The 22,241-nt window shown below is 35.0% G+C and overlaps 1 protein-coding gene across 7 annotated transcripts in view; it reads right to left on the bottom strand.

Moving 5' to 3' along the window:
• Positions 1-22,241, bottom strand: part of NFIA (nuclear factor I A) — a 387,296-nt gene that overhangs the window by 348,021 nt on the left and 17,034 nt on the right. Inside the window, exon 3 of one of the 7 annotated variants that reach the window (XM_033225084.1) lies at positions 9,139-10,825. The exons of the other annotated variants lie outside the window; for them this stretch is intronic. Coding sequence (XP_033080975.1) covers positions 10,785-10,825 — 41 coding nt within the window. The 3' untranslated portion in view covers positions 9,139-10,784. Of the gene's footprint in view, positions 1-9,138; positions 10,826-22,241 lie in introns of those variants that run through there. 7 annotated transcript variants of the gene reach the window in all.

The raw sequence follows: 22,241 nt of genomic DNA, 5'->3' as shown, positions 1-22,241 counted from the left end.
ACCGAAGGGAAGGCAGAATCCAGCTGCAGAGTGAAAGAAGAAAAAGAATAGGGAGAACTGTGGTCTTCGCCACCGTTTTTAGAGGTTCAAAAGGTTCATGCTTTAAATTCATCAAGGGAACATGAGGTTTCAAATGCACACTTGGGCCAAACTTTATGCCAAGGGATAACATGTCAAAGGCACGGTATGTGGACCTTCTCCCTCTCTGGGGTAAGGGCAAGTGGACAAATGTTTTCAGCTTTGCCCATGAAGTTGGCAAGTTTCTCATGGGCAGCCCCGCTCAACGGTCAGCACGAGGTAAAGCATGGGTGCTTGCTGAATGAACAAGGATGGAAGTGAAGCATTACACACTCTATGCATGTGTGCTCTGCCTCCAAGTACTGTATCCGGAACACACACTACATATGCCCATCTCCATGCTCTGTCCCTGCATGTCCCTTGTCAAACTTCGAGGCTCTGCTTTAGGCCATCTCCTTCACAGAAGCCATTCTCATTCCGCCCAGCTCAGAATCAACCCTGTTCTTTCCCCGGCCAAGTGAAACCCTTGTAGTCTATGCGTAAGACAGCATTTAATACATTTTGCCTCTGCCCCTATGAATCTGGGGACATCTGGAAGGGAGAGCCGCCTTCCTGTTTTTCTCTATATTTCTTCTATGTACCTGTACCATATTACCTTACTTCAGTAAGTTATCAATATATATTTGCCGCTGGGTGCAATAGCTCACACCTGTAATCCCAGCACTTTAGGAGGCTGAGGCAGGTGGGTCACCTGAGGTCAGGAGTTTGAGATCAGCCTGGCCAACATGGTGAAACCCCGTCTCTACTAAAAATACAAAAAGTTAGTTGGGCGTGGTGGCCTTTGCCTGTACTTTGCTACTCAGGAAGCTGAGGCAGGAGAACAGTTTGAACCCAGGAGGTGGAGGTTGCAGTGAGACAAGATTGTACCACTGCACTCCAGCCTGGGCGACAGAGTGAGACTCTAACCAAAAAAAAAACAAAAACAAAAACAAAACAAACAACAAATACATATATATTTGCTTAATGTTGAAATGAATACTTCTACCTATGCCAGTGCATTCCAGCTTCCCATCTAAATACTATATCCAGTTTTCTCCTGATTATATTAAAATACCCAAAATGTGGTGTTTGAGATCATATCTTTTCTAGTGTCTTAAAGGCACTCAGATTACATACTATGAACAAGGTAAATATAGAAAAGTGACAAGAGGAGTGATAAAAGTCATCATGCATACCATGTCCAAACTTATCAATGATAAACCATTTAAAGATAAGAAGAAAAGTCCAGGACTTTCTCCTGAGTAACTCTGACATGACCTCAGCTTCCAATGAAGAGCAAATATTGACAATGAAACAGGCCACACTCAAAAGAAAGAGAAATGTGCTCCCTTAAAGCCAACTTTTTAAAAAAACACAAGAAAAAATAATCTGGAAATAACTTTCCTCTGAAAGGAGAAAGGAAATAATGTTTTTCGCTTTATATTTTGAGAAAGGATCTTGCTCTGTTGCCCAGGCTGGAGTGCAGTGGTACAATCGAGGCTCACTGAAGCCTGAATCTCCCTGGCTCAAGTGATCCTCCCACCACAGTCTCCTGAGTAGCTGGGACTACAGGCAAAGGCCACCACACCTGGCTGATTTAAAAAAAAAATTAAGGTGGGGTCTTGCTATGTTGTCCAGGCTAGAATGTTCATTTTTTTCTATACAGGTCTTTCTACATATATAGAATTTGTTGTTATTTTAAGATAACAAAGAAATAATATATGTTTTATCATATAATGATATTTTTGAAGTTTCAAGTACTACTCAGAATCAGAAACCATGTGTTATTTCAAAAGTACTCTTGTCATTTTGTATATTTTGTTTATGATATTACTCAGGGCACAGGAAATAAAAACCACCATCATTTATAATTTTGTGCTGAGACAAAGCTACTGTTCCACTGTCTATCACTCTACTCTCGTTTTCAAGGCTCCCTACATTTGGACCTCAAAAAAACCTCTTGAAGCATGTCATATCCCTGTTCAAAAACTACATGATTCTTACTGCCTAAATCTTTAAATTGGCATTCAATACCCTCCCCTATGTAACCCCCCATTCTAACCATCAATACCCTCCCCTATGTAAACCCCCATTCTAACCAAACTCGCCAACTGACCTGCTCTGGGACAAATTGTGCATATGTCTGCTTCTGCAGCTGTGCTCACACCTTTCGCCTGCTCTCCAACTCTTCTCTCCTCTCCACCACCGCCTCTGCTCATTCTCTCATTTCCAAACAATCCTTCATCCACAACTCAAATCAGTTTTATCCAAGAAGCCTTCCAAATGGTCTCAATTCAGCATAAATTTTCTTCTAGATTTCTACTAAACTTTTTTTTTTTTTTGAGATGGAGTTTTGCTCTTGTTGCCCAGGCTGGAGTGCAATGGTGTGATCTCGGCTCATTACAATCTCCGCCTAAAGGGTCCAAGCGATTCTCATGCCTCAGGCTCCCGAGTAAGTGGGATTACAGGTGCCTACCACCGCGCCTGGCTAATTTTCTTGTATTTTTAGAAGAGAGAGGGTTTCGTCATGTTGGCCAGTCTGGTCTTGAACTCCTGACCTCAGGCGATCCACCCACCTTGGCCACCCAAAGTGCTGGGATTCCAGGAGTGAGCCACTGCACCCAGCCCACCAAACATATTCTCATTTCGTATTTACAGGTCCCTAAGAAGTATGTTTCATAAAGCATGTCTACACTGTACACCTAGAATGACATCCTCCACCAAAGCTAGTGCAACTGATACAAACCTGTGAATTAAGAAATTTATCTCAAAAACAGTAATTTATAAACCTTATAGAATCAAATTAAAGAATACATTGAAAGACTGTAATAAATTAGGATTAGCTATATATTATAAACAAAATGCTTTCAAAAGATGTACAATTTTAAGGAGAAATTTTCATTCCAATCTTATTCCTGATCTTATCACATTTTTAGGGTTAATAAAACACTAGAAATACTATTATAAATTAAGCATGTTAATCTTAATTCCTCAATCCATAGTCACTATAAAAATTAATAAAAAATCCTAAATTCTGCAGATGACATTATATGTCCACATATGCATGATGTAATTAATGCAAGTTCAACAATAATAATCAATGCATATGAAATGAATGAATGTTAGGCCTACAAAAGAAAGTGCAGCAGACTTTTGCGGTATGAAAACTTCATTAATCCACTGTATGCAAACATGTCCTTGATTTTAAATGAGTTTTAAAGAAGATAGTTTATTAAATCACCCTCTAGGAAGCTAACGGCAATTGGGTGGCCATTAAACAGTAAGTCTCTGACTACAGATGTAAGCTATCACACATTTATAAAATCTGGGTAAAAACTACCTTTAATATATCCTTAATTTTCAACAACAACAAAAAGACAATTACAAGACAATCTTAAGAGTCCAGCAATAGCCAAAAGAAACCTTTGACCATCAAAAAAGTATAGGAGCACTTTAAAACTCTTACATGCACAAATGCACATACTTATCTACATGCATGCACACATATACACACACATACACCTTCATCATAACACCTAATAAGTCATGGTTACTCTGTACTACTACATATAAATGATATTGTACCTTGACTTTAATTTCTTGTTATCATTACTTTAGGAACCAAAGTGGTGTGTGTGTTCAATTTTGAAAGTATACTAAAAATGAAGGATTCTAAAAAGAATAGAGAAATTTATTAAGAAAACCGAAATTTATTTTTAAAAGGACACAGCTCAACATACTAAAGACATACTTAAGCTGCCAATTTTTAGAGCATAGTTTTTTTTTTTTTTTTTTTAAATCTTTCTATTTTGGACAAATAGGATTAAGCTTCTTAGACAATTCTTTGTTGTTTTGACTTCAACAATTTATGCAAATGAGATGTTAATTAGTGTAATTGTAACTTAAATTATGCTTGTGTAAACCTCTCCATTGGTAGAAAAGTGTGGGAATCTACACAACTGGTATTTAAAGTAGCTGTACTAACTCACTTCTGAAAGCCCAGCATAGCAAGATCACTTTCATGTCTTTACAATTTGTTTTTATGAGGTGATAACATTTTTACAAATACCATCATTTTTGGTTTTTTATATTGTAAGTGACAGTCTGACATTTTACAACTGGCTTATTGAAAACAAGAATTGAGCACTCTAGCAGTAACGGACATTAACTGCTGAATAGAGATTCAGATGCTAATGAGGTGAGAGGGGCTCCAGAAAGTTTTGATAAATGCTACACACACTCTAACTAGCTGTGAATGTGGGTTGACAAAGAACATCTACACCAGGGTTCAATAAAATGTAACCCTTTAAATTAATCATACTGGCAGTATTTAATAGAATGCACAACAATCTCCTTTTCTGTTGGCTATAAAGCTGAAGAAATGCAAAGTCTTCACAAATGAATGTTCCCACATTCCCCACTCCACATTGCTACTTTCATTTGAACGTCTACAGCTGTTTCAAAAGTACTTACTGTAAATAGCAAAGTATAAGCAGATTTCAGAGTCTGACTCTTTCACAACATGAGATATAATTTTTTCTTCATTTTTACACCTAGAGTTAAACAAAAAGTCCTAAGTAAGAAAAAACTCTGAAGATCTGAGTGCTCAGTACAGAATAAGCGCACAGTAGGTTCTCAATAATGGCAGTTATTGTTATAGGAAAGATCTGGCAACTTATAAAAAGAAAAACCATCTGCTCGCACAGGAAAAAATAAGAAAATTCAGGAAGTAAAGCAAGCATTCAGTCTTCAAATCTACAAACTTAAAGTAGGCCTTTGTTCTTCAGGGACTGTGAGGAAAACTATTTTATAGCTTTTGTGAAGAATTCATCTTATATAGAAGGAAAGTAATTATGTCCTATTAAGTAAATCTATAATGAGCCTTAATTCTAACAAGTGTCAGAGAGCCTCTACTTATTTTATTTAATTTTTGATGCTCATATTAATCAAACTCTTCTATTGATTGCAAACTTGTAAGTTTCAACAGACTACAGTTCAAGAGATCACTCTTACATTTCTTAAGCAAATGCAGAACATTAACATGTTATTTCTTCTTAAAGTGACAATCCCTAATATCCTTTTTGGTTTTTGCCAATTTTAATCTTGGCAGGAAGTAGAAATCTGTGCACTCAGCAACACTGCAAGCTTGCTGGCTGTCAAAATTATGTCTCAGCCAATGCCTGAGTGGTATTCTTGTCATTTCACCGTGGTAAGAAACTTATCAGTCTGACATATAAAGCCTCTAAAAGTAGTGATTTATGCCAAAATGTAGATACACTTACCCACCACCTAAATTTCGTTTTTATAACTCCTGCAATTATTACAACTTCCCCTAATCATATATACAGACTGTAGGATGCTTTAAAAAAAATTCAGAGAATAATTATGACTCAAATAGCTTCAGATTAAAAGACAACTGCATTTTAAAAGTATACATTTTTCTATACTGATACGTGTGTAAGCATATATATATATTTGTTCATACGCTTGCCTGCAGATATTGCATTTTTAAAAAATCATTTTCTACCAAATAATCTCTATGTGAACTATACATTTTTCAGCTAAAAAATAATCATTTCTCAATAAGCTGCATAAAAATGATAGCTTTACCCCTCGACAAGCACTGGTTACTCTGACTTTTATTTTAAGAGTAAAAATTCCCACTTAAAAAATAAAGTGAACAAGTAGACGAATGTGTGCTATGGTTCAGAAATGGCCATTTAGCCAAATTGCATACCTGTGCTGTGTCAGCGCCAGGCAGAGTCATCTCATTCCACTGGTCTAATGGATGGCAATTGAATTTAATTAACAAAACTCCTTTGACTTAGTTTCATACTGTGCTGAATATAATGGAATCCTCTCTGCCCCCCTTTATCTCTCTCTCTTTCACTCTCTCTCAACTAAAAATTGTCCTTAACTAACATCCACTTTAAGAATATTAAAGGCTATACATTATACTTAAAAGATACAATACAGTCATCCCCCTTCCATGACTTAACTTATATAACATAAAATAATTAAAAAGATACTTTGATAGTGATACACAGTATAGATTCAATTACCACAATGTCTCCATTAAAGGTACTTTTATAGTATGAATAAAATGCAAATCCTCTTTGCGGATCAATACCAGAACATAATTCTACTCTTCCTCCTAAAAAAGGAAGTTAACTATTATAAATCATCTTCACATGAAAATGGTAAAAAGGTATTCCTCTGAAAATGTTCTGCTACTCTCAATATATTAAGAATGCTATTTTCCGTGTTACACCCATTTTAAAATTATGTATTCTAGCACCATCTGATAAAACTGATAAACAGAAAACTTGTTGACCATTATTTTTCATATTTATTTAAATGCTTGACACTAAATTCAGAGACATTTCAATTAATTAATCTTTCTAAATAAAATAAAGAACACACCAAAAAAAAAAAAAAAAAACCCTCATAAGAGATTCTGAGTAAATACTACTATTCTGCCTAACTTTTGCCTGGCTGGGCACTCTGAGACAAGTTCCTATGATTGATTATTGTGGTATCTCTGAATCTTTGACTTTGAACCATAACCTTTTTTGTGAACAATGACAGTTGGGACCTACCATTTGCCATCTGTAGAAATGGAGGGGGGAAAAGGACTTCTCGTACATTAATCAACCAATTAAGAACAGACTTAAACAAAACACTAAAGCATAATAAACCCCTGACTGCTTAATAGCTTTCTACTTTTAATAGTTGTCTTCCTGCAGTCTGCTCACAAGATTAGAAGAGTAATCTATTCAAGTCTTAACAAAAATTGCATAAGGAAAAAGGAAAAAGTAAACCCATCCAAACCAGACATTTTAAATTGTAAAAAAAAAAAAAAAAAAAAAAAAAAGGCTACTTAAGGGTTCTATAGTTCAAATCAAAATGTAAGAGGCTGATCCATACAACAGAGTATCAAAAAATCTCATCAGTATGAAATAGGGTAATTCTTTTCCCTGAAATACCTAAAATAATTAGTTTGTACAAATGAGCCTTATATTTTGAAATTTTAGATGACTGCATTCTTTAAAAGCACTATTTACCCAATAATTAACAGATACTATACCACTTGGCATAAAGTAATTTGTGAATTTGTGAGGAGAATCTGAGATTTCAATTAATGATGGCGTATACCAAACCATAAAAAATTTTAAAAATAATAGGAAAGTTAACAAAACGAGGTCAGGTCTCATCCTTTCTCTGATTAAAATGTGATCAGCAAAAGTAATATTCAACTATTAAGGCATTAACTCTGATTCATTCAGGGATTAAAAATAAATAGTAAATCAAGAAAAAAAATCAAGAATGCCCACTATTACAGGTTAATTTAACACCAAGTTGCAGGTCTTAGTGCAGTGAGAAGGGTAAGGAAGATATAAACATAGATAATAGAAATGAACATCTTTCTCTTTGTTTGCATTTGATATGATTATCAAAATAGTAAACACAAAAGAATTTATCAACACATTATTGGCTAAAAATATGTAAATATAGTTGAACATAAGATCACCATATACAAAGTAACTGTATTTCTATACTAAAAATTAGAGTTAAAAATAAAGTATTAAAACCACAGTTTACAAAAGCAGCTTCACAAAAGTGTTCAAAACCTGGTGAAAAATAAAATTCAGTGTAACCAAGAATAAGATCTAAATAAATGAAGAGACATACCATGTTCATAGATAGTAATATTTGATAGTTAAAAAAAGATGTCAATATCCTTTATCTGTAGATTCCATATATTCCTAAACAAAGTCCCAATAGGATGTTTCACGAAACTTGACAAAGTAATGCCATGATATATATGGAATAGTGAGGGGTAAAGAATAACAAAAAACATTCATTTTAAAAAGAGGTGTGAAATTTTGCTTTATCATCTATCAAGACTCATTATAAGGGCTCAGTAAGTGAAAAATGTGGTGATGGTATAGGGTAGATAAGCTAATCAATGTAACAAAGCAAAGAATCCAGAAATAGACATACGTAAATATAAAAAAGTAAATGGCAGAAGTATCATTTTACATTATTTGCAGAATAAACTATTCAATAAATGATAAAGTAAAAACTGTTCATTCATACAGAATAAAATGAAATTGGATCCCTACCTCACACCATACACAAATTCCAGCTGGAATACAAACCTAATGTGAGACGAACACTGAAAAGATGTACAAAAAATATCATATATTTCTAAACTTGGAGTGAAAAAGGATATCTTCAACAAGATAAAAAAGCAATAACCATGAAATAAAGATTGATAAATTTTACTGTATTAAAATTAATAATGTTTTTTCATCAAAGATAACATGAAGAAAATTTTAAAACAGGCCAGAAACAATGAAAATATATTGGCAAACCTACACTGGCAAAGAATTAGAATGCAGAATCTATAAAGAACTCCTACAAACCAATAAGTAAATGATAAGCAGTAAAATAGAAAAAAATGAATAAATGACAAAAACATTTCACAGAAAAGGGTGGCTCTTACATATATAAAAAAAGTTTAGTCTCATTAATAATCAAATTATAAATGCAAACTAAAACCACAATGAAATACTCTTTTTTAGTCTCAAGACTGGCAAAAAGTAAAAATCTGGCAATGGCAAATTCTGGAGAGAATGCAGATCAACAGAATTTTTTGTATACTGCTATGGTGAGTGATCGTATAAATAGGCATAACTTGTCAGTAAGATAAAATATCACTATCTTTTCTTAAAAAAAAAAATTGACATTTACATGCCCTGTAATTCAACAATTTAAGTCCCAGGCTCATACCATAAAGAAACTTTTACACATGTGCTCTAGAAGACATGTTACAGTTCATAGCACTTGCTAAGAGCAAGAAACTGGAAACCTTCTATAGATCCATCACATAATAGAATATTATACAAGAAACAATAAATTACAGTATATATAAACATATTGTAGAGTGAAAAAAGCAATTCCCAGAAGTGTGTGTATATGTATTTATACATATATGTATGTATATGTATATGTGTGTAAATATATATATAATTTTTTATAAAATGAACACAAGCAAAACTGAACAACATATTTAGTACATATGTGTGATAAATAATTTATTTTATAGGAGGGGAATTACAAACATAAAATTCAGGATAATGGGAGGAATTTCAGGGTAATGGGAGAGGAAAAGAAAACACGGGTAAATAAAAGGTATTGGCTGTCATCTTTCTTGGTCCACAGATTTTCAGTTCATACTATGTGCTATAAGTTACATATATATTTATATTAAAAATAAAGGGAAAGAAAGTAAACCAGAAATGTTTGTTACAATAAAAGGATTTTCCACAGTATTCTACAGCTTTTTAGCAATAGATTTGAAAAAGTTTAAAAGAAATACATTTGGATTTCCATTTTGAATTATTTTACTAACACTATCTTTTTCCCCAAGAAAATACAATAATAGTCAAATTTTGGGGAAATGTCATTCTTTTTTACTTGACTAATGTGAATAATTTGTAGTTAAAATCTAATCTCAGCTCCCCATACAAACAGGCAGGGTGCAGTGAGAAGGAGGTAACTCCAGCATTGACAAACTCAAACAGCAGCTATTCAAATGTATGTCTGACTTAAAATGCATTATCCAGTCTTTTAATATTTCATTTTATGTCCTGTTTATATCTGGTTTAAAATAAACTTCTATTCCCGAGAAGGGGCTAAGAAAGAATGATCCAAGTTTGCTGTAAATAGCTGTGCTATCATATATGCTGTAAACATAAAGTGTTATATATCATATATATGAAGAAATACATATATGAATAAATCAGTAAGAGATAGATAGATAGACAGACAGACAGATGAGAGAGACAGAGGATTTTTGTGGTTTGGCAGAAGAAGGGTGATAAATGAGTCCAAAGCTTCCCTCCAGTGGTAATATTCAATATCTGGTTACAGAACTGAGATTCTACAAATAATCTCCAAAAAAGAATTTTTTTTCAACCAAGTGAACATGAGTGGCATGCAACAGTCAAGGATGAATTTAACTGAATTAGGGAATTCTTTCGTCACAACCCGAGTCAGAATTTCAGCACACCCACTGTTACAGGTGCATAGAATGCAATTCTTTTAAAAGGTATCTTTCAAAATGCCTTCCTAGGTGTGCTAAGTCAAGAAATGGCAGTAGCAACGTCCATCCATCCATACTTTGCCATAATGGAAATAATCTTCTCTCAGATACAAAAATACAAAAAGAAAATTAAGTAATAATTAAATTAGTTAGAATTTCACTGATAAAGCATTATACTCGCTGATAAAAAGTTACTCTCTACGAATCAAGATCTCTCCAATATGTTCCCATCTAAATATGCACTTCTCACGACCTGAGATGTGTTCAACTAGCAACATCAAACAAGAAAAAGACAAGCACCACAAGAAAGGCCATGAATTCATTTCTGTAGTATCAACTACATGATTAAGTTAAAAATAACCAATTTTATCTAAGATGCTGTAATTCTGCTAATTAAACATCTTGTTTAGAGATCAGTAATACCGTAAGGAATAAAAAAGTTAAAGTTCTTCATAACTCAAATTCTAAATATTAAACATATTGTAGTGTAATGTTAAGAAATGAAAAATAGAGATATTTACCTCCTCAATACCCACCTAGTTTTTGTCATTTAAACATAATTTGAGTTACCATATGAAAATCTACATCTAAATTGTATTTCTCCTTCATGAGATTCTTAATACTTTATAAGCAACTGGCCATACATTGACCTTGAATCTCACACTTCAGAAACATGGAATTACAAGAAGATATGTAAGAAAATACACACAATCTGCTATTATAAACAGCTATAATAGGATGACCTTATCCTTGGAAGCACAGCAGGAAAATCCTGTGCCTTATACCACATTGGAGAGTTTGCACTGGTACACTACTTTCTCTGCAGCATTGAGACCTAATTAGAATGTAAGTTTTTTCAAAAATCCATTCTATTTTTCATTCCCCATGGCAATATTTTTGGTGACTGCTTACCAAAGATCAGAATTTGGTTTCTTTTAGCATTCTATGAAAGCACAAAAGAAGACAATTATTCTCAGTCTCTTTAAAGCATTGTATTTTCATGTGATTTTGTAAGTTTTTGTTTCTCATTAATTTTAAGATCTTAGTTTTAAAAAAAGAAATATATATTCTGTCAAAATGTTTTCATTATCTCTTGCTGAAACCAGTAGAAGCTTTTAGATATGAAAACAGGGCCAGACAGAAACACTTTATAGGAAAGTCTGCAGTGGAATGGTTTTGATAATGAACACGCCTAAAGAAATAAAATCATGAATGCTATACGTGTTGGGGGGAAGAAACTCTTATCTTCAGTTGGGTTATGTTACCTACAATCAATAGGTCTCCAATTGAACAAGGAAGATTTACATATGTGGGTGCATTTTGGTCTAATGAAATTGGTCTAACAGTTTTAATGAGAGTAAAACATTGGATAGGAAGGGAAAATTCTGACTTCACTATATGTAACTGGGCCCACCACCTTAATAGCCACCTTTAACTTCTTTTACTTCCTGTGCCTCTCACAGCTTAGGATTAAGTAACCATGCCAAAAACACCCTGTTAAGTGAGGACAGACATACAACGTACAAATGCTCAAGAGAGATAAAGACATGACTGACAGGCCCTTTTCCTGCAGAGCAAGACAGTATGTGATTCAAAACCAACAAAAAATATGAGTGTCCACTCTGAAGAGAATGGGTCAATTTTTTAATCAAAATTGTGCTCTTTAAAAATGCAATAGCATTAAACTGAAATCCTTTATTTCCTACCCTAGCAGGGTACCTAGCACATAGTAGGCACTTGATAAATTATTATTGGCATAAAGATTATACCCTCACATGTAAACCAGAGCAGTTACTATGTTACTCCATCATCACCAAATCATCTTTTCTAGATAAAAATCTCAAATAAAAGTCAAGACCAGGATCTTAAAGGGAAAAACAAATAGCCTAAATGGTTTAGCATCATCAATTGTCTAGCATCATCAGATCTTTATTTTCAGAATTATAATTACTTACATGTCAATAATTCCTTTGGGTTAATACGAAACTATGGATTTGGGTGAAGAAACAGAAATCCATTGACATGGTAGGGTGAGAAAGGAAAATCATTCTGTAAAAAACATAGGCTTAAATTCAGTCCTAAGGTAAATGCCCAAAAACTGTTTTATATGTTACCTAGTTTTAAGATGTATGCTATAAGTTTCTCAAGTTTTTGTTTTGGTCAATCCAGATTTCCCATCTAGTCACCAGCTAAACAAAGATACTGAGTGCACAGTGAGGTGCCAGGTTCTATGCACCCCTATGTGGGGATACAAACACACTGAATACAACCCAGTCCCTGCTCAGAAAGAAATCACAGCCCAATTTGGAAATACAGATGTAGACAAATAGTTTTATTATGATAAAGGAAGTGCTAATGGCAAGTACTAATATACTGCTAATGGATGCTGTGGGCATGCAGGGAAGGAGTCCTTAGCCCAATCTTGGGGGGAAAAGAAAGCTTCCTTGAGGAAATGATGTTACAGCTGAACCTTAAAGTATAAATAATGTTAGCCAAGTAAAGGTGGGTGAGGACATCCCAAGTAGGACTATTACAAGGAATAAAACAAAAATATGCATGCATCTACCTGTACTATGATAGAACCTGTGTACACAGGCAGGAAGACAGGATGGTTCCGTATGTTCCATGCACCAACATTTTCCCATATGTCTTTGCACATGCTCCCACCAGTTTCAAGGTTAGTTGTGTTCACTAATTAACTCAACCCCAAAAGGTAATTTATCCACTTTTATCAGGCCACATTTGTGTAAATACACTTACCCTTATTGAAATATTGTACCTACTGTTTTGATTACAAATAAGAACATGCAGTGACACACAGCATTGTCAGACGCACAGGTCATTCCACAACACTAAGTTTCCTAAGTCTTGAAACACCCTCTCAGACTTTAACTTTTACCTCCAAAAGCTCAAGGAATCAAAGATCTGAGGCTGATGCGTTAGAATTTACTCAAACATCTGCCTAGCAGGAATAGGCAATTGGGGATTAATTCCAAATTTACAGACAAGCAATCGTTCTTCCAGATGTTGGACAGAGTTGGAGAAGGAAAATACTCTGAAACAATTTCCTTCTAAATAATGGATTAAAAAAAAAAAAAAAAAACAGAAAAAAATGTGAATGGCAATACTGCAGACTCATAATTCTAACCTGGAAATAAGTATTTAAAAATATATAGTATTATTGAAGGCTATTTATCATTAATGTGTTCCATTTAATTCATATTATATGAAACAAGGGAAAACTAAAGGAAACAGAATAAAGCTAAAACTTTAAAGATGCTATTCAAGATTACCCAAAAATAAGATAGGGAAAGATGAAAAGGAGGGATATGATTCTAAAGATTCAGTAGCAAAAACAGAGAGATTGAAAAGGAGGGATATGATTCTAAAGATTTAGTAGCAAAAACAGATTTTCAAATCTTTTAAGCTTTCATTATTGGGAAATAAGACATTCTGAAAGGAAACATCAAGTATTGCTAAAATCATCAAGTAAATTGTGAGATTTGTATACAGATGGCTTATTTAATATGAAGCAATGTGGTTTTCTCTTTCTCTGGAGGAAATGAACGGCTAATATCTCATGAATTGTATCAAGTTTGCTTCATGTCTCTTACTGACTGTTAGACAAAGAAATCTGTCTTGAATTTCATGATGTCCTACATGTTACTGTGACTAATCCCCAACCATTTTTATTTACAGTGTTCAGAATGAGTTTCTATGACAATCCCGTGCCATTTCTTAAATGTTACAAACACATTTTCTGCTTTTTAAAAATAACTATGGAACAAATAATTTGTTCTCTACTCTATACAAAGAAAAGCACACATATTAATGAATGGGGAAACAGATTTCACTTTCAGATTGAACCACCAGCAGATATCACAGAGAACAATAACAACAAATCCAATATACATTGGGCCACCAGATTTTTCTTGCTGTTATTTCATCTGTCAGCCAAGCAATAATTCTCTCATCTTTTCTATCACCATCCATACGCACTGTCCCATTAATCCACTAACACATGCTCACACTTATAAGACCTATTACATGCTTTCTGTCTGAATGTAATATGTATCTGTTTTCTTTTAATAAGAGAGAGAGAAAAAGGCAAATCAGCTTGAGACTTCTGACAACTTAAAATCCACTTCAGTGTAAAAGTCTTGAGACTGCTAACTTTTTTCCAAGAGGGAGCAAAATAGGGAATTTCGGTGGCTATGCTACCGGAACTTGGCTGTGTTTTAGGAACTGCCAAATGAATTCACTACCGCCTGCTCTCCAAGGTTTTCCCTTCCTTTCTGTTTTCTACTCTCTCGTTCTCCTGCTGTTTCATTTTCCTGTAACACTATTTGTTTTATATTTCAACATTACTAGAAGGATGTCCTTAAAAAAAATAGAACTTTTCTGTGCACAATCAGCCTTCTTTAGAGAAAACATGCTATGGTGGTGAACTTTTTTTTTTTTGTTTGTTTGAGACAGAGTTTCACTCTTGTTGCCCAGGCTGGAGTGCAATGGTGCGATCTCGGCTCACCGCAACCTCCACCTCCCGGGTTCAAGTGATTCTCTTGCCTCAGCCTCCTGAGTAGCTGGGATCACAGGCATGCACCACCACGCCCAGCTAATTTTGTATTTTTAGTAGAGACGGGGGTTTCTCCATGTTTGTCAGGTTGGTCTCAAACTCCCGACCTCAGGTGATCTGCCCGCCTCAGCCTCCCAAAGTGCTGGGATTACAGGCATGAGCCACCATGCCTGGCCAGGCAAACTATTAAATAATAGAAAGCACCTGCACCATCTTCTGTCAGCTTTAATTTTCTTTACATTTACAAAAATATTTTTGATATAAGAAAACAAAAAATTTAACACAACAGAAATATAGTCAAATGGTAGAATTCCTTGACATATACCAATTTTATGGTTAAAAATAAAAAAGCAATGTAAACAACTGGTTCCACAAATGTTTAAAACTTCATATAGGCCAGGTTTAGCAGCTCACACTTAGAATCTCAGCATTTTGAGAGGCTGAGGTGGGAGGATCACCGGAAGCTAGGAGTTCAGTGACCAGCCTGGGCAATGTAGTAAGACTCCATCTCCACAAAATATTTTTTAAGTTAGCCCAGGGTGGTGGGATTCACCTTTAGTCCCAGCTACTTAAGAGGGTGAAGTAAGAGGATTCTGTGAGCCCAGAAGTTTGAGGCAGCAGTGAGTTATGACTGCACCACTGTACTCCAGCCTAGGCAACAGAGCAAGACCCTGTTTCAAAATAATAATATTAATCATAAATGTTTTATAAGTGTTTTAAAAACTTCACGTGGCCGGGCACGGTGGCTCAAGCCTGTAATCCCAGCACTTAGGGAGGCCGAGATGGGCGGATCACGAGGTCAGGAGATCGAGACCACCCTGGCTAACACGGTGAAACCCTGTCTCTACTAAAAATACAAAAAACTAGCCGGGCGAGGTGGCGGCGCCTGTAGTCCCAGCTACTCGGGAGGCTGAGGCAGGAGAATGGCGTGAACCCGGGAGGCGGAGCTTGCAGTGAGCTGAGATCTGGCCACTGCACTCCAGCCTGGGTGACAGAGCCAGACTCCGTCTCAAAAAAAAAAAAAAAAAAAAAAAACTTCACACAGGCTATTAGTTGAAAGAACCCTAATTTAAAAACATTAAACGCTCTAAAATCTTGATTTCTGAGGAAATTATATCTGAGATAGCACTGACTTGTTTTAAGTTATTTTCTCCGGTTTTGCATCTCTGGAATCTATCACAGTGCCTAAGAAGTGCTGGAAACCGATCTACTGAACTGAACTGCCAATCACATAGTAGAGCTTGTCAATAAAGGTAACCAAACAGATCTTCTATGCCACCACCACCCAAAGAGCATCCGCCCCGATGGAAATGATAACGGTCTACAACTGCTCTCCAGCTCACACAAGAAGTTCCCGTTTCCATAGCTCCTGGGATGCATGGACTTAAGAATCCTCAAATGTAAAAATCAAGGTTTGGGCCTTAAGGTTTCCTTCAAGGTAGGAAGCTGAAACTAAAACCAGAAAAGAAAAAGCTCTAGCTTCTCACTACTTTTTCAACTACTTTCTAAACAGAGAAAGCAATGGCTTTCAGAGTGTTTATGTATTTGCAGAGAATATTTTTCACTCCATCCATAATTTCAGAAGCAAAGCTTCAAGTCTAACATATTGGGGAACATCTTAGAAAGAAAACAGGCCATAGAAGGGTCTGACCTAGTTACTAATCCTAACCACTTATTAACCATATAACTCTGGACAAGTTACTCAGCCTCTCTGGCTGCTTCCTCACTGGCATAAAGGGAACCATAAAAGCTCCCTTACCTAAAATTTGAAGTTTATATGAAGGGCTAATTTAAAAATGCATAAGAAAAGATAATTTAAATATTGTAGTTTTAGGGCAAAAGTCTGGGGTCTAAGGGAGTTGGCTTAAATGCTGGCTTTGCCACTTACTGTTGGTGTAGCCTCAAGTGAGATGCTCTGTGAAAGTCTATTTCCCAAATAACAGGAGTAAGCCACAGCAAAGGTCATCTACAATCTCTACTTCCCCAATACCACCTAACATGAAAAATTCTCCAAAAGTTGGAAAAGTCACAGGACCAAAAAAAATAAGAAAACATGCAAAACCAAAGAAACTCATATCCACAATTTAGAAAATCCAACAAAGCAAATCCTAAGAAATGGTACCCAGATAGGCAACATCCTTGAATTACCAAAAGCATTTAAAGAGCTGGTAATCGAAAGCTCTATCACAAAGCAAAATGAATAGGTAAAGCTGCTCTGTCCTGAGTTTTATACTGGGTGACTTGATAGTAAAAAGCCCAAAAATATGAGTCTAAGTTCCTCTCCAATCTGTCTGTTTCCCTCCAATTCTGATGTCTCAAAACACAGTTCCCTTATTCATCGTCCCCACCCTACTCCAGCACCTCCAAGATTCAACTGCACATAAAGTAAAAAGCTATGCATAATCAGTCTTTATACAGCCAAACTGAAAATGTCTTTCTTTGAAGAATTACAAAGCTTTCTGTCTGAAACCTCTGACCTTTCTAGAGAAATCAGAGTTACTGTAGTTTAAAAATGTAGGTGGTAAAAGTACAAAGGATTACATTTATCCATTTTGCATGTTTGTCGTCTTTTCTGGGGCCAGGGGCAAATATCTTTAGAACAATTAGTTCTTCAACCATAACATTTCGGACTGCAATATCCTCATTCTCCAAAGAACTGTACGTGTATATATATACATATATATATGTATATATATATATATGGTTACACAGATATAGAAGTGTGTGTATTATTATATACCCTTGATCCAATGAGATGGCACTTTTTTGTTACTTTTTGTTCCCACTTTATTTTACTGAAACTCTAAAATACATTAATTTTAAAACCTTTTCTAAACATAAGATTTTTGTCTATACTTAGTAAGCTAAGAAATCAATAAAAGTTCATTTAAATATTTATTTAAACTGTAGTTACTGATTGAATGTGGCGAAAGGAGAGACTTTGAAAAGTATGTTAAAAAAAGAATTCTTAATAAAAGTCCTTGTCACGTATTAAGAGGCCACACAATAAAAGTACTGCAATGACTATCTTTCCCTGACAGGAATGCACAACAATAGTTACGCTGTTGAACAGCATCGTTACAAAGACTTCATTCTCAGAAGTTACTTGAAACTACTCTCCAAAAGAGAACCTCTACCATTTAAAAGAAGAGGGGGAGGAAAGCCAACTAAATGAATCCATCAGAAACTTCAGTAACTTAGTAATTTTTATGTGGTGTGCATCCATCCAAAAAAATCTTGTCATAGTCATACAAAGATGCAAAATTTCTTATGCAAATAAGCTTTTGCCAAGTTCTTATCTAGAATCTTTGCTTCATTTCAAACACTGGTAACCCACTTATAGTTAGTTCTCAATTATCTAATGTTGAAAATACGTTCTCAGGTATACAGTTTTTCATCAGCAACATTTTAATGTGTAATACTACTTATGAGTTATATTCAGCATAAAAGATATTCACAATTATCATTGCTAATCTGCTATTATATGTGAGCCTGCACAGCTCTGTTTAATAGTATGCAACAGGGGTTTACATGCAGATACACAATATCTTAATTACTTATTCTATAGTAAGCTCTTTAAGCATCTCCATCCCTCATTCATTTGGAATGTTAAAAAATGCCACGAAGAAGGGCTTGATGTCATCTCAACACTGAGAGCCATCTGTCTATGGCCCTCCTTTGACTTTACTCCTTCTGCAGCCAACATTTTCACAAAAGTTGATGAGAATTTGTCAACCTAAGGACTTGTCATGTCAGCTCCTTTGAAAGGCAATGGAATATTTGAAAGTGACAATGATGGGACCCTGTATGTACAATATTCATTTTATGTAGGAGTTTAAAATTAAATAACTAATCCCTTTAAGATTAAACTACACAGAATTCTAAGTGCATTCGATAGGAAAAAAAGGAGACAGGCAAGCACATATCAACGCAAAAGAGATGGTTCTGAATTTCTGATATTAAGTAATATGTCTCTAAACTTGAAAATTAAATGAAGATTGATAACGTAACACTACAGTTTCTATTACCCGCTGACAAACACCTTTCCCTACTAAAAATTACTACTCCGATCAAGCTATCTGACTCACCACAGATACATCTTCTCCAACAGCATGAATGTAATGTACTACCCAATCACTGGCTGGCAAAATTACAAAAGGAAATAAAATCAACCAAACCATAGCAACAAAGACAGCCTGAAAATGGCAGCTGCTACATAGACATTCATACAAATTTTTAAATAGTACAGTATTTTTTAAATGTTTTAATTTCGCCTCACTTTTTTTAACCTGTAGAGCACTGCAGCAATAGCCATTTAAAAATTTATATGAATACACATGTTCTGAGAACTGTGTATGTCTGGAAACTCACAAGTTATTCGGGACCACCATAAGCACTTACCAGAGACATAAAAATACATACAGTATGGAACTGGATACAGCTGACAATGGGATATGAGTCCTATTTTTTTTTTTTAACCAATTTAATCACTTTTCTTCACGTGCCTCACAGTTTTCCCTTTCTAGCATAACTGACGCTACATAACCCTAACTTTAAGATCCATTAATATTTCTTAAAAAGAAAGTTATTTTATTTTCTTTGCTGTTAAGTTCAGTTTAGCAGCTTATTTTTAAATTAAACCTTAAAAGAATTAATATGTATAATGAATTAATATAGTATAAATTATACTTATTGGTCTTTTTCTATTTACAATTATAACAATTACAATGAGTGAGGCTTTGAGTTTTTGCACTGAAGTCATTAAGAACTAATCTTGTCGCCGGGTGTGGTGGTTCATGCCTGTAATCCTAGCACTTTGAGAGGCTGAGGTGGGTGGATCATGAGGTCAGTTCGAGACCAGCCTAACCAACATGGCGAAACCCCATCTCCACTAAACATACAAAAATTGGCTGGGCGTGGTGGCGGGAGCCTGTAATCCCAGCTACTCAGGAGGCTGAGGCAGGAGAATCTCTTGAATCCAGGAGGCGGAGGTTGCAGTGAGCTGAGATCGTGCCACTGCACTCCAGCCTGGATGACAGACTCCATTTCAAAAAAAAAAAAAAAAAAAAGAACTAATCTTGACTAAGTTTAAAGAGTTAGAAACAAACCTCATGGCTGGGCAAGGTGGCTCACACCTATAATCCCCACACTTTGGCAGGGGTGGGTAGAACACCTGAGGTCAGGAGTTCAAGACCAGCCTGACCAACATGGAGAAACCCCATCTCCACTAAAAATATAAAATTAGCTGGGCTTGGGGGCTCATGCCTGTAATTGCAGCTACTCAGGAGGCTGAAACAGGAGAATCGCTTGAACCCGGGAGGCGGAGACTGTGGTGAGCCGAAATTGCACCATTGCACTCCAGCCTGGGCAACAAGGGCTAAACTCCATCTCAAAAAAAAAAAAAAAACAATGCCAAAGGAAAAAAAAAAACAAACAACTCACTAATTTAAGGGCAAGAAAATGAAACATGTCCATCTTTAATTTTTTTCCTTCCTATTTTAATTTTTTAATTTTAAACTAATAAAATTCCATTCTTTTTTCAAACATGATTTTTGCTTTATTTTAAATAATTAAACACACAGCCATAACCCAAGGATTTTTTCAGAGCAAAGTGAATTTTACATTTTAAAATCTAATCATTAGGGGAAGTTAGAAATATATATATATATTTCTCTCTCTGTAAATATATATATATGTAATGCATAGGGGAAATTAGAAATACATATTATGTCTTGTACTTATAAAACTATGTACAAAAATCTGCATAGTAAAAATTACATGCAATTTAGTTTTTTAAAATAATGCTTAGTTTAATACACAAAGCTTTCCCAAAGTATCTAGAACCAATTAGTTTAACTTTGTCTTAACAACAACAAAAAATCTTAAACCTGTGTCATAACGCTTCTAGTCACTAAATTTCAACATTATAAAAACAAGAAAGAACAAATCATTCCAGATTTTGACCCTAACACTGACTAGGGTAACATCATTTCTCTCTCTATCAAGTGGGGCCTCATTCTGTGGCTAACATCTGAAATTGACATTGAAATATCTCCACAGGAAAGGTTTGGATTTTGCCTTTTTATTTTCCCTTTGATTCAAGACAGGTGTGTGATACCATTAAAATGACATCCAACCCTAAACAATAAGATATAAAGAAGGATATAAAATGAATTTGAATTGTTGAAGAGCGTAAGATTTGAAATCAGAAGACCTGGGTTTGAATCTTGCTCTGGACATGTAACCTGGCCACTCTGAAGATTCTATCCTCATCCGTTCAAATAGAGAGTGCATTACTAATTCATAATACTGCTATGAAAGAGAGAGCAAGCTACAATATATGACTATGACAAACCTTACTCAGTGCCTGCTGCAGAACAGACATTCAATAAAAGTTATTTCCCTTCCTTCCTTCCATCTCCTTTTCTCTACTCCCAATTGATCTAGGTCCAAAATATCTACCACTAGGGAAGTATTTGAAAGACATGAAAAGAAGTAAGTTTAAAGTTCTCAAAGAATATTACAGTTATTCCACTTCAATCTCTAGTTATAATTATTCTCATCATTTCTTGTTTTAGGGTTAGCAACATTTTAAAGAAGACCAAGATTTGCCAAAATACATAACACAAATGAACTTCTTTTTCTCAGTCTTATCTTATTTAGCTTGTTTTACAAACAGAAAAGCAAAAATATCTTCTGCTTCAGGGTTGCTGCAACTTGTCATTTGTTGGACTTATTTCTTCACTTCATAAGCCATGTTTATTTAACTAGAACACTAATGGGAGGACTAATTCCATTAGATAAAATATGCTTTATGCTGTGGAATTATAACAAAACATGAGGAATTGTTTTCTAATATTTTGGGGAAAATCTAAGGAAAAAAGTCATTTCTGTCCAAGCAGCAACTAGAGGATTCTGTTAAGTTCAGGAACACAAAAGTTTGGATCAATAATGAGTATCTTACAGTCGCCTACTGGGAAAGAGCCAAAAACTTGACAATATTCTGAACTGCCACCTTAGAAAGCAAAACAGTAAAAAAGAAAAAACATCTCCTTCCCCTTTTCTCATCTGTAAGTGTGCAATGATGTCTCTAACTGGACTCCTAAATTCTAAAAAGAATTTTTACAAAACTTTTTCCTAAAAACTCCCAAAGCCCCAAAGAGTGTCTTAGTCTGAAAAAAGCTAGGCAAAAAATTGTGGGAAGACAAATTATAAAATTCTCTACTTGATAGCTCACTGCCCAAGATCGCTTTACAGTCATTACTTAAACCAAAATACTTTTACGGTATCTCCATTTGTGATTAAGTTCAGGGTTTTATGTTTCTCTTTAACAAAGCATACGAGTACATTCATTCTCTTCCTCCCCCACCTGACTTCTTCCTTCCCTTACTCAAACCCCATGGATTTACAATTTATAATATATTTAAAAGCAAGCTCTAACCCTTAAATAACCATGGGAAAATTATTACTAAAATGGTAACAAATCAGCGTTTAGCA

This window comes from Trachypithecus francoisi, unplaced genomic scaffold (genome assembly GCF_009764315.1).
Source record: "Trachypithecus francoisi isolate TF-2019V2 unplaced genomic scaffold, Tfra_2.0 Lachesis_group12, whole genome shotgun sequence".
In the NCBI taxonomy this organism is placed as follows: domain Eukaryota; kingdom Metazoa; phylum Chordata; class Mammalia; order Primates; family Cercopithecidae; genus Trachypithecus; species Trachypithecus francoisi.
Note: the sequence above shows the minus strand (reverse complement) of the source record. Positions and strands in the feature narration are given on the sequence as shown.